This window comes from Eleutherodactylus coqui, chromosome 4, assembly GCF_035609145.1.
Source record: "Eleutherodactylus coqui strain aEleCoq1 chromosome 4, aEleCoq1.hap1, whole genome shotgun sequence".
NCBI lineage: Eukaryota > Metazoa > Chordata > Amphibia > Anura > Eleutherodactylidae > Eleutherodactylus > Eleutherodactylus coqui.
Genome location: NC_089840.1, coordinates 279,059,211 through 279,073,311, shown reverse-complemented (window position 1 = coordinate 279,073,311; position 14,101 = coordinate 279,059,211). Strand labels below are relative to the sequence as shown.

The window sequence follows — 14,101 nt, the reverse complement described above, 5'->3', positions numbered from 1 at the left end:
ACAGGATATGATTTGTTGGTGAAGCAGTTCGCAAATTCAAAAGATTATTATAGCTTCTTCCCTGAGTTTTTGATGGTCAACAAGATTTGTTTTCCAAGTAAAACATTACCCATAATTACAATGTTTTTGGAACATGAATATGGTTTGTTCCTTGTATGAATTCTCTGACTTTAAACATGTTGTGCTATCTGGGTTCAATAAGATTTTTGAATAACAGATACTAATTGGCAGTCGCATATATTTCTTTATCATATTGTAATACATGTGACTTCGATTTGAATTTTTTTGTTGAATTTTTTTTACTAGTTATTATTTTAAAAGAAAAAGGCTTCTTACCTGACGAGTTATTTGATGTTTAACAGTAAGGCCCCCTGTCCACGGTCGTTGCGGTATCCCATGGCGGAGCTCCGCCATTGGAGGCACCACCCTAGAGCAGGAGCCGCCGCTGAATCTCCGCCAGTCAACCCTATCTGATAGACTGGCTGACCGCGGAGAATCGGGGCAATTCGCAGCATGCTGCGAATTGCCCGCCGCGAGCAGAGAATCACAATGATTCTCTGCTCATGGACAGTGTGCCGGCGCTTTCCCTAGCAATGCTACGGAAAGCTTCACATGGCGTGTTTCGCCCATGGACAGGCACCCTAAGTCATTTGTAGGCGGAGCATTTCCCAAATTCAAAACATTAACATGAATACAAGCATGCAAGTTTTAAACATTAATGATTGGTAAAAAGTTTTGAGAGTTATTAATATAAGTGTGAAATATTATATGCACAATGTTGGTACATAGATGTGCTATCTGATTTCTTTTTGACCTTTGGATAGCAGACATTAATTAGCAATTGCATATATTTTGCAATCATGTTATATTACATGTGCTTTGCTTTGACCTAAATAGTAAATAAAAAAAAAACATCAGTTAAAAATAAAAAGGCCACTTTCCTGATGCGTTATTTAATATTTTAACAGGATATGATTTGTTGGTGAAGCATTTCCCAAATTCAAAAGATTAATATGGCTTCCTCCCAGAGTTTTTGATTGTTAACAAGATTTAATTTCCAAGTAAAAAATTATACACAATTACATTGTTGCAAACATGAATATGGTTTGTAGGTATGAGAGGTATGAGTACAGAGGTATGAGTTCTCTGATGTCAAACAAGCTGTGATATCTGGTTAAAACATTTTCCACATTAATAGTATTAACATGGCTTCTCCCCTGTGTGAGTTTTTTGATGGTCAATAAGATTTGATTTCACAGTAAAACTTTTCCCACATTCAGAACATGAATATGATTTCCTTACTGTGTGTTTTCTCTGATGTGCAAGAAGACATATTTTTCGACTATAACCTTTCCCACATTCTGAACAGGAAAATGGCTTCTCCCCTGTATGAGTTCTCTGATGTCTAACCTTCTCCGATTTATTTGTAAAACATTTCCCACATTCAGAACATGAATGGAGTTTTTCTCCTGTGTGAATCCTCTGATGTATAACAAGATCTGGTTTATAGCCAAAACATTTCCCACATTCTGAACATGAAAATGGCTTCTCCCCTGTGTGAGTTGGCTCATGTTTAACAAGAGAAGATTTAGCTGTAAACAACTTCCCACATTCAGAACATGAATATGGTTTCTCTCCAGTGTGAATTTTATGATGTTTAACAAGATTTGACTTCTCACTAAAACATTTCCCACATTCTGAACATAAAAATGGCTTCTCCCCTGTGTGAATTCTCTCATGTGTAATAAGATGTGACTTCAAGTTAAAACATTTCCCACATTCTGAGCATGAATATGGCTTCCCTCTTGTGTGAATTCTGTGATGTGCAACAAGTTTTGATTTATATGTAAAACATTTCCCACATTCTGAACATGAAAATGGCTTCTCTCCTGTGTGAATTCTCTGATGTTCAACAATATTCGATTGTTGGTTAAAACTTTTCCCAGATTCTGAATGTGAATAGGAATTCTTTCCTGCATGAAGCCTCTGATGTCTAACAAGAGGTGATTTTTGGTTGAAACATTTCCCACATTCTGAACATGAAAATGGCTTCTCTCCTGTGTGAATTCTCTGATGTGCAACAAATTTTGATTTATATGTAAAACATTTACTGCATTCAGTACATGAATATAGCTTTTTCCCTGTGTGAACTCTTTGATTTCCTAAGGCCGTTCTGTACACTTTATTTAGAGTCTTTGATGAATCAGAAGATGGAACCTGTATAAAAGGATCAGACAATAGATCTTTGTTGCGAAGGGCTGAGGGTATATCTGGGATAATAATAGGTTCTTCATATGTATCTTGTATGATACCATGATCTTTCGCAGTAAAATCTGAAGATAGCAGATGTCCCGCTGAGCTCCTTGTTACATTATCTGCCAAGAATAACATGGATTTTATTGTTTTTGAATAGTAGTTATATCAATATTTTGTTACACTTATAAAATGTCCATAGAAATTGTGAGCCAAATCAATAGGAAAAATATGAAAACCAGAGCGCAGGGGTATTTCTGATGCATATTGTAGAGAATAGATTAACACTGAAAGCACTCATCATAATGTATTTTTAAAGCGCCATTAATTCTAAGGCATTGTAAAATTAAGAACAGGGGATAAAATACATTTCACTACATACAAGCTTCAATGGAAGAATAGCTCACCATATACCCCCTTCCAGGCTTTCTCCACAATTCAAAAGTGAATCTAATACATGGAGTTTAATCTATTTATCTCAATGAGGACCACAATAGGCAAAACATCCATCCAAAAAAAAAACAGGCAACACATTTTGGAGGCACAAAACTCTGAATAAGCCTCCTTTTTCAAGATAGATATATATATATATATATATATATATATATATATATATATATATATATATATATATATATATCTTGAATAAGCAGAATGATCAGTTCTTCAATTCTTTGAACATTTCTTCAGGTGGAATTGATGTTTGAAATCAGGCTCCCATAGTTGCATATGAAGAGATTTACTTTGAGAACTTAGGAAAAAAGTAATCATAAAAGATGAAGATGCCCTTGGATGCCTGAGAAGATAAACAGAAAAAAGCAGACCTGGGGAATGTAGGCTTATGAAGATCTAGGGATCGAATGACATGTTGCAGTCTAAAAAAGGAAAAAAAACCATGACATACTACTAGGTACTTGAAATGACTTACACACTGTAGGGAATTCTAATAGAGTTATTCTCATAAATCACCAATATTACTTATGCCCAGAGGTTTCCAAGCTTCAAATTCAAAATCTGTGAGAATGGAGGACAGAAAATGTATGGGAAGGACCGAGATCAGAACCAAAGCTGTTGATGAAAAAGCATAATGCTTCCAAATATGGGCTGGCATTTGCAGGTTCAGTAAAGAGCAAGATGGTAGGGGTGGGGGGTTAACCAACAAGAGAGAAATCGTTGGGGCTCCTAAGATGGTGGACTTAATTAAAAACCCATCTTTTATTCGAAGATGTTGTCCACCATTATTTAATTTGGTCCAGAATAGCTGCGTGAAAATAATGTTTAATGTCAGGTGCCGGCTATTTCTTAGCTATAGTGGAAAATTTGATTCTAGCATGGGTGCCGCTCCAAATATAATTACTGAGAATAGTCTGCACTTTAGTGAAAACCCAGGGACAGTATTACATGAAGAAATCAGAGTGCCCAAACATGGCAGTTTCACCCCGCCCAGGACCTCGGCCCACACTTCTGCCCTAGTCAGTGTATTTGTGCCAGATAGGTAAAACAATGCAATGGGAAAGCCGTCTGCACCCTACCCAAGTCAGTCAGTGTATTTCTGCCAGATAGGTAAAACACCGCAATGGGAAGTCTTTGTGCACCCACAGCATAGGCGAGCCCATAAAACTCAAAGATGGTATTACACATAAAGAAATCAGTGTGCCCAAACATGGCAAAGTTTCAACCCACGCAGGACCTCGGCCCACACTTCTGGCCTAGTCAGTCAGTGTATTTCTGCCAGATAGGAAAAACATCGCAATGGGAAGTCTTTGTGCACCCACAGCATAGGCGAGCCCATGAAACTCAAAGGCGGTATTACACATAAAGAAATCAGAGTGCCCAAACATGGCAGAGTTTCATCCCGCCAAGGACCTCGGCCTCGGCCCACACAATCAGTAATCGTGGGCATAAAGCGGACTCGGATGCTAGTACAGCTGTGAACGTCTCATTAACTGAGTAACGCTCCTTTTGTTTGGCTCAAACCAGTGTCTCAGATAACTGTGGTAACACGAGAGCAAATACATGTTTCCCAGCGCTGATCCCAAGGCCCCAAGCAGGAGGAGGTGGCATAAGCCCGAGAAACCATTACCGAGGTAGGACTTGCAATACTCTGTGTGGGAAGTACGTGAGCGGGCCCTGGGTCAGGCTCGGTCACAGCCTCCACCTTGTGTGACCCAAAGTGCCGTGAGTTACATAGCTATGGGAAATCCATGTGTCCCCACACACTGTATATGTGTCAGGCAGCTGAACACCGCTATGGGAAACCTTTGTGCACCCAAAGTACAGGCGGACCCCTGAAACTTTTCTGTTGCAAGAGTATAGGCGAAGCTCTCAAACCTTTCAGTAGGAAGTGTATAGGCGGACCCCTCAAACCTTTCAGTAGCAAGTGTAGAGGCGGACCCCTGTAACATTTATGTAGCAAGAGTATAGGCGGACCCCAGTAACATTTCTGTAGCAAGAGTATAGGCGAACCCCTCAAACCTTTCAGTAGCAAGTGCGTAGGGGGACCCCAGTAACATTCATGTAGCAAGAGTATAGGCTGACCCCTGTAACATTTCTGTAGCAAGTGTATATGCGAACCCCTCAAAACTTTCAGTAGCAAGTGTATAGGCGGATCCCTGTAACATTTCTGTAGCAAGAGTATAGGCGAACCCCTCAAACCTTTCAGTAGCAAGTGTATAGGCGGACCCCTGTAACATTTCTGTAGCAAGAGTGTAGGCGAACCCCTGAAACATTGGTGTACCAAGGGTATAGGTGAACACCTGAAAAAATTTGGCTACCAAGAGTGTAAGCGAAGGCCGAAAAAACTAGTTAGATAACAGTATAGGCAAGGGCCTGAAAAATTGGTGTACCAAGTGTACCCCTGAAAAATTGCTCAACCATGAGGGCAGGTGAAACCCCTAAACATTTTTTGAAAGATACAGCTCGCTGTTGCTTAATTTGTAACAGAGCCTGGAGGCAGCCCTCCAAAAAAATTAGTTTCAGTTAAAGTATAAAACCTTTTGAAACTTTTAAAAATTTTAAATAACTTTTAAGAGACTTTTGGGCCACAGATAAATTGGCAGTTCAGCGTGATGACATGCTGTTTTAGGAGGAGTAGTAATAATATCCGAGAGTGATTGACAAAGCTAATCCCCCCTTTTTTTGTGGTGATAGAGGATGCATTTTTCTCCTGTTGCAGCGAAAAGAATCTTTAGGTTCCGCTGCTTTCCGCCGGTGGAGAAGAGAAGTCTGGGGAAATCCAGCCTTTGTTCCTCTTTATGAGTGTAAGCATGTCGGCGCTGTCAGTTGACAGGCGGGTACGCTTATCCGTGATGATTCCCCCAGCTGCACTAAACACCCTCTCTGACAAGACACTAGCGGAAGCGCAGGGCAGCACCTCCAGGGCGTACAGCGCAAGTTCGTGCCACGTGTCCAGCTTTGACACCCAATAGTTGTATGGAGCAGAGGGATCATAGAGGACGGTGGTATGATCAGCTATGTACTCCCTCACCATCTTTTTATATTGCTCCTTCCGACTCAGCCTTGACTGGGGAGTGGTGATAGTCTTGCTGGGGAGCCATAAAACTGGCAAAGGCCTTGGAGAGTGTTCCCCTGCCTGCGCTGGACATGCTGCCTGATCCCTGTGCCTCCCCTGCTAGTTGGCCCTCGGAACTGCGTCTTCTGCCGCTAGCACTGTCAGATAGGAACTTTAGCATCACTTTTTCCACCAGGGCTCTGTGGTATTGCATCACTCTCGTACCCCTTTCTTCTTCGGGAATGAGAGTGGAAAGGTTCTCCTTATATCGTGGGTCTAGAAGGGTGTACACCCAGTAATCCGTGTTGGCCAGAATGCATCTAACGCTAGGGTCATGGGAAAGGCAGCCTGACATGAAATCAGCCATGTGTGCCAGGGTTCCAGTACACAACACATCACTGTCCTCACTAGGAGGATAACTTTCAGGATCCTCCTCCTCCTCTTCAGCCTATACATGCTGAACAGATGAGAGGCAAGCAGCATGGGTACCCTCTGGAGTGTGGCCAGCTGTCTCTTCCCCCTCCTCCTCCTCCTCCAAAACGCGCTGAGATATAGACATGAGCGTGGTTTGGCTATCAAGCGACATACTGCCATCCCCCGTCTCCTGTTCCAACCACAAAGTGTTGGCCTTTATGCTTAGCAGCAAACTTCTTAGCGGCCAAAGCAGCAAGATGGTAACGCTACTGATGGCCGCATCGCCGCTCACCATTTGGGTAGACTCCTTAAAGTTTCCGAGGACCTGGCATCCATGCCCACTCCTCAGTAAAGAATCGCGGAGGCTGACTACCACTCCACTGCCCATGTTGGAGCTGGTATTCCACTATTGCTCTACGCTGCTAATATAGACTGGCTAACATGTGCAGCATAGAATTCCAGCGTGTGGGCATGTCGTACAGCAGTCGGTGCTCTGGCAGCTGAAACAGACGTTGCAGGGTCCTCAGGGTGGCAGCGTCCGTGGTGGACTTGCGGAAATGTGCGTAGACGCGGCGCACCTTGCCGAGCAGCTCAGACAAGTTGGGGTAGTTTTTCAAAAACCGCTGAATCATCAGATTGAAGACGTGGGCCAGGCATGGCACGTGTGTAAGGCTGCCGAGCCGCCATCAAGTTACCGCCGTTGTCTCACAAGACCATGCCCGGTTGGAGGCTCAGCGGCAAAAGCCAGAGGTCGGTCTGCTCTGTCAGACCCTGCAACAGCTCGGGGGCCATGTGCCTCGTCACCCAAGCTGATTAGTTTCAGCATGGCTTCCTGACGCTTGCCCACCGCTGTGCTGCCGCGCGCTACCGACTGCTGGCGACGTGCTCACACTTCTTAATTGAGAGGTGGAGGTGGCAAAGGAGGAGGAGGGGGGTTTGGAGGAGGTGGCATAAAACGCTGCAGATACCAGCACCTAGGTAGGACCCGCTATTCTGGGTGTGGGTAGGACGTGAGCGGTCCCAGGCTCTGACTCGGTCCCAGCCTCCACCAAGTTCACCCAATGTGCCGTCAGGGAGATATAGTGTCCCTGCCCGCCAGTACTTATCCACGTGTCCGTGGTTAAATGGGCCTTCCCAATAACCACATTGGCGAGGGCGCGGTTTATGTTGCAGGAGACGTGCTGGTGTAGGGCGGGGACTGCACACTGGGAAAAATAGTGGTGACTGGGGACCGAGTAGCGCGGGACCGCCGCCACCATCATGTTTTTGAAAGCCTCAGTTTTCACAAGCCTGTACAGCAGCATCTCCAGGCTGATTAATTTGGCAAAGTGCACATTTAAAGCTTGTGCATGCGGGTGGGTGGCGGCGTATTTCCACTTTCACTTTAACGCTCATTTTAGCTACAGCTGAACGCTGCGCTGAGAGACATTGCTGGATGGAGTGGAGGACCGTGGAGGTGAGGGTGTGGGTGCAGGCCGGGAGGCGCTCGTGCCTGCATCCTGAGAGGGGGATTGGATCTGTGTGGCAGGTTGTGGCACAGGGGAAGAGGCAGCGGGGTGACCCAGAGGCAGTGAATGGCCTTCGTCCCACCTTGTGGGGTGCTTGGCCATCATATGCCTGCGCATGCTGGTGGTGGTGAGGCTGGTAGTGGTGGCTCCCCTGCTGATCTTGGTGCGACACAGGTTGCACACCACAGTTCGTTGGTCGTCCACACTCTCACTAAAAAACATCTACACCTTTGAACACCTAGCCCCCTGCATGGAGGCTTGCTGCGAGGGGGGTACTTTGGGAAACAGTTGGAGGATTCTTTGCTCTGCCCCTGGCCATTCCGCTGCCTCTTCCAACCTGTCCTGCTGCTGCAGTTGCCTCCCCCTCTGAAGCCCTGTCCTCAGCAGGCTTAGCAAGCCAGGTGGGGTCAGTCACCTCATCGTCCAGCAGCTCCTCCTCCGAATCCTCTGTGCGCTCCTCCCTCGGACTTACTGCCCTTACTACTACCTCACTGGACAGACAACTGTGTCTCATTATCCTCATCCACAAAAAGCTTGAGACAGTTGCCATAAGTCCCCAGCCTCATCACCCGGACTCCGGCAGCTATTGAATGACAGCTGAGAGCTGCCTCTGATTGGTCCCTGCGCTCAGCCAATCAGAGGCAGCACTCACCCATTCATAAAAATGGGTGAGTGACAGCTGCCTCTGATTGGTGAGGGCTGTGACCAATCAGAGGCAGCCCATTCAGCAGGCGGGGATTTTAAATCCCTGCCTGCTGAATACTACACAGAGCAGTTCAGGAGAACTGCTGGCCGGACGCGGCTGAACTCCGGCTGCAGGAAAAAGGTGAGTATACTTTTTTCTTTTATTTTTACACATTTTCAGGACAGTTTTCGAGGAAGGGCCTATATTTTAAGCCCTTCCCGAAAATTCATCCAGCACTTGCTGGCAGCCCATTGCTTTCAATGGAGCCGGCTGTATTGCCGGCTCCATTGAATTCAATGGGCGAACATCGTTCTCCTCTGCCACAGCTGTGCCACAGCTGTGGCAGAGGATAGCGGGGCCGTTTGCTGAAAACGCTGCTAGGTGCAGATTTTTCAGCAAATCGTCGGCCCCGGTCACGCGATTTGCGGATGCGCATCCGTTATGCGATCCGCAAATTGCGTGAAAAAACGCCCGTGTGACTGAGGCCTAAGGCTGTGTTCCACTGTCTCGAATGAAGAGGAGCCATTGGAGGAATGTTGTGATGGAGAACGTCTCTCCTGAAAAGTCGCTGCCTTGTGATCTGGATCTAGGCTGGAACTATAGGAATCTGTGTCTCTTTTGTTGATGTGAGGGCCAGAAGGTGAAAAAAAAAACTAAGTTTCCTGGGAGCTGCAGATTTGGTTTGTTTTCAGCCCATGGTAATACTCCCTTGTAGAAGGTTATTTGTCTCCAGTAAATTGCTCTCATGGTCTACAAACAATAGGTTAAGAATATTCGTTGTATCTATTGCAAAAATGACAAAAACTGAATTGAATGGGTCAGGTTATAAGCTGCTTTGGAGCCATAAATAATCAAAAATGCAGGTTTCAAATTGACCATGGTCCTTGAATGTGCAGCCAGGGATAGAAACATGGTCCACTGGGGGAGCCATGTATAGGCCAACGCCATCATGTGCTGGAAAAAGAACTATGAGGGCAATTCCACAATAAGCCACTGTATAGTAGCTTCCTGGCAAATAAGAAATGAATATAAAAAGTTATTGTAAAAATATTTCTGTTTTGAAGAGTCAGACAGTGGCAAATTTTCACTCCACTTATTTCTGCCATTGGCACCCCATTCTCTTCAGAGATGAAAACAGGTTCACACTGAGCCCATGTGACTGACATGAAAGAGTCTGGAGAGGATGGAAATCATCAAAAACTAATGCAAAATTTAAGGGTTCCATGAATTATTTTGAGAAGAGTATATTGAAGAAATGCTTCAAATTGCCTTTATATAAAAAAAAACATGACATAACATTTTATTATGTATGGATTACTAAAAAGCTGCTATTTGAAATCTCTGTGAGCTGGACTGAAAGTTTTGCACTTTATTTGATTTCAAATATTTCCTTAATTATTTTGAAAAACAGAAAAATTAATATAGGGGCGGCGCCTTGAAATGTCACAAAAAAAATCCAATACTGAAAACAATTCATATATATAGAAGTTAAATAAGACTCACCTGGTGCCAAGTGGAGGGTCCCCAAAATAAACTTGGAGACCCACCCGAAGTCCTGGCAGACTTTGGTGTAGAAGGTACGCTTGAAATCCCACAATGGATCCAGGATCATGGAGAGCAGCCCCATAAGGAATTTTTCATTGATTAATTTTTTTCATTTATTCTGGAGGTATACTTTAACCCTTTCCAATCCAATTTTGGATTCAGGGTTTCCTAGGGGGCTCTCTCTTTTTGCCATTATACAATACCGCCATCTGCTGGCTAGAGCCAGTACTGCAGTATGTGACATGCCGGAGAGGTCCCAGACAACAAAGCGGCTGGCAGTATACAGTAAGAATACCCTGCCGGACGTCTTCAGACGTCAGAGCTGCACAGGCTTCAATCAGAATGTAGGAAGAAGTTAGACAGTGGATTGGAAAAGGGCAATGAATCAAAAGCTACACCTTTAAGGGAGCAGCTCTATGTGAAACAGGACATGTCTTAGTGTGTCCGTGGATTCCTAAGAGATAAAAAAAATACTAAAAATATATATATGTATAAATATATATATTGTATTAATGTATTTATCATAAAGTTTGTTAGTAAAGAAATCAAGATTCGATGGGATTGAGGCTGGCTCAGGAGCTCTCTGTATTTTATATGTATTGTATTTATATCTGTTGTCTGAATGCTACTATAAGATGAATTGATTTACTATATATACTAGCTGATACACCCGGCTTCGCCTGAGATAATTTGATACAGCTGTTTAGGTGCTGTTTGCAAGGAACATTTTATGAAGTCAAGATTACTATTAGAGGAACAGAGGAATAAAATATATATACACAGAAAAGCGTTAGATTCTCCTCAGACTGCATGTACCGATGTCCCATTGCAGAATGTGCCACACTCCCATTCTCATTTAGGACCTAAAGAAATGTTCGCACTGAATTTCACGCTTGTACAACCCCGGGAAGTTACATTACATAGGGTTGCTCTTGCTTTTGCAATTGGCATTGAATAATCAAGTTGTGACCCCTTTATTTTTCCTATTTAGGACTCAAAGAATGCTCCTGCCAAATTGCATGTTTGTATGACACTGGGAAGTTAAGAGAATTAGTAGAGAGTCAGTCAGTCGGTGAGGGCTTTCACCTTTATATATTTTAATATGAATTTTTTTTTATATAGAATTTAAATAGGATTATTATTAATCTTTAGTTTTTATTAGATTGATATATTCATACCAGAATGATTTAACCTATTCCTTCTATACAGTGAATGTTTTCCACAACCATGTATTTTATTCTATATCCTTTTTTAGATGTGTTTCCTGTAATTCTGCAGTCTGGCACACGGTACTTATAATACATGCTCTCCTATGTACGTGTGGAGCGCATACGCGCTCCATACAGCAGCCATTATGCGCCCATACGGCTGAGGATGACTTCATTAAGTCACTCGCCATTTTCCCACAAGCTTTAACTAGTATCTGATGGAGTAGTCTGTGGAGCGCATATGCCTTCCATATGGCGGACATCTTTGCAACGTCATCCGGCCATGTCGGCTGGATGTGCTGACATCACTTATCGGGACGGCGTCCCACAAGCCTGCGAGGGAAAAGTAACCAGTGGGTTCAATTTAGTAAGTGGCTAGTATATATAAATATGAAAGTTGTTTTATGTTGTTTATGCTGGAAAAGGGCACTTTTGTACAGCTCCGAAACGCATTGCATATGTTTTTTTTTTGTAATAAAAACACCTAAAAATTCCTTTTGGGTGTGATTTACCTACCTCTCCAAGTGGAGTTACTATTGATGATACCCTGGGGATAGACCCTTACCCTCCTTTTTGCTACCAGCACGAAGGAATGTGTTCAAGCAGTCACTCCATAATTTATAGAACTTTCTTTTGGCTGTAATTTGGCGGAATAAGGGAAAATAAAGCTGAAAACCCCGACAACACAGACTCTTCTCTACATGTAGTCTCACCTGGGGGGTTATCTGTAGGGATCTCCTCCTTACACGGCTGATCCCCCCTCACATGTGTCTCTGTAGCATCAATAGGGATCAGATCTTCCTCCAGTTTCACGAGCTGTCAAATAAATATTGTAAAAGTCATCACACAGTTGGAGAAGTCGTGTGGAAGGTTTTATATGGCCAGAAAAGGTCATTAATTAGTATGAGGAGCCGGAATGACATGACAGCAGTAGTGATCTGGGCCAAATAGCTGCAGGTCTCCTGTATAACTCCAACCTGTTGCTTCTTTATTCCAAGCAGAAGTCTCCAGAACCAGAAAATAGTGATAAGATGCGGAGATCTAATGTCTGCGGTCGGCTGTAATCCCGCCATCTCCAGCTTTCTCATTACACAAGTATCAATCATATAATAAGACTGAACACAAGACCTTTACAGCCGTCCTACAGACCAGAGGGGAGATTTCATGAGACCTTCTCTCCATCTACCTGATCATCCTGTGGAAGAAGAGGCCGGGGACATCTCTCCGCTGCTGTTCTCTTACTGGATCTACCTGCAGAAAACACAGACAGCCACTGAATTTATTCTCTACATACAAATAATAAAGGCCGTGTGGATTTAGTCCTGTCTATTACCTGGTGATAGGGGGGGCTGGTGGTCCTCCATCATGACGTCCTTGTACAGATCCTTGTGTCCTTCTAAATACTCCCACTCCTCCCTGGAGAAATAGACAGTGAAGTCCTGACACCTTATAAGAACCTGACAACACAATGATACCGTCATCACCCAAACATGTTATATCACCATAGCGTTACTGTATAATGTCCCAGCATTCCCAGCAGCGTCACCTCTCCAGTCAGCAGCTCAATCATCTTGTTGGTGAGTTCTAGGATCTTCTGCTCATTGATCTCCTCCTGTATCAGGGGATGAGGTGGAGGCCCTGTGATTGGGCTCAGGGATCTTCCCCATCCATCAGACACCGGGGCCTGACAGCCATCACTAGAAGTCTTCTTCACTACCGTGTAATCCTGTTTATGGGGAGACACATCCATAAATATCACAGACATTCCCAGAGTCCTTTATCTCAGTTATAGCTAACAAATATTAAGATTCTCTTCACATCTGTGTTCATCATCTCCGTTGTTCTACTCCGTCATAGAAAAACAGTACAGAATGATGGAACGTGACGTCATCCCCAGAATCTCTCACCTCTCCTGTAAGTTGGAAGAGTATCTCTAGGGTGAGGGTGAATATACTCTCCGCCATCTTGTCCCTCCTCCTATCCATCCTTGTCGGGTCAATCAGGATAATTATCTGATATAGAAGATAAATCCTGAATGGAAAGAAGATGAGACAATGTAACATCATACGAAATTTCCTTAAAAAATATATATATACACTGAACATAAATCTGGGGAAAATGTTGTTCATAATAGGAGCAGAGCAATAAAAGTAAGAAATCTTCATGGCTTTCTGGGCTTGGATAGAGAAGAAAAATGGACGACTCCAATCATAGGAGAAGCATCTGTAATCACTGGAGGTAACTGCACTGCAATCACTATCACTGTGTATAACTGGTATAGGAGTATTACTCGGTGATAGTATTATTTCGGTGTATACTAGAGTTTAGCTGCTGGTCCAAGTACATTAGGTTTTAAAAGTTGTCTAATATATATGGTCTCTGCAGTCTCCAAGCTGAAATCAGTCTTTAACTACACGAGCCAGAATAATGTCTGCTTAAAGAAATCTCTGAAAGCAGCATGGTTAGCCCTGATCCCAGCTTCATCAGCACTGCACCCAGCACCTACTCACTATCTACGCTAGAACCAACGACAGAGGAAGAAGTCTCCAGGCTCCTTTCCACTGCCCGCCCTACCACCTGCGCCAGCGACCCTCTCCCCTCTCACCTCCTCCGCTCCCTTTCCCCAGCTCTCATTACTCACCTTACCACAATCTGCAACCTCTCCCTAATCTCTGGCACTTTTCCCTCCTCATTCAAACACTCCATTATATCCCCTCTGCTTAAAAAACCAACCCTGGACCCGACTAACGCTGCTAACTACCGACCCGTCTCAAACCTTCCCTTTATCTCCAAATTACTGGAACGCCTGGTCTACTCCCGGCTTACTCGCTTTCTCTCTGACAACTCACTCCTCGACCCCCTCCAGTCTGGTTTCCGCTCTCTACACTCGACCGAAACTGCCCTTACAAAAGTAACAAATGACCTGATGACTGCAAAGTCGAGAGGTGATTACTCTCTACTAATCCTCCTTGACCTG

General features: G+C 43.9%; 1 protein-coding gene across 1 annotated transcript in view; it reads right to left on the bottom strand.

Moving 5' to 3' along the window:
- The window catches only part of LOC136624368 (oocyte zinc finger protein XlCOF22-like), a 28,770-nt gene continuing 14,669 nt past the window's right edge, over positions 1-14,101 (bottom strand). Inside the window, exons 2-7 of the mRNA XM_066598334.1 lie at positions 13,032-13,155; positions 12,671-12,850; positions 12,458-12,581; positions 12,311-12,375; positions 11,838-11,940; positions 1-2,375 (exon numbers count right to left, since the gene is read on the bottom strand). Of these exons, the coding sequence (XP_066454431.1) occupies positions 1,201-2,375; positions 11,838-11,940; positions 12,311-12,375; positions 12,458-12,581; positions 12,671-12,850; positions 13,032-13,109 (1,725 nt within the window). The 5' untranslated portion in view covers positions 13,110-13,155 and the 3' untranslated portion in view covers positions 1-1,200. The remainder of the gene's footprint in view (positions 2,376-11,837; positions 11,941-12,310; positions 12,376-12,457; positions 12,582-12,670; positions 12,851-13,031; positions 13,156-14,101) is intronic.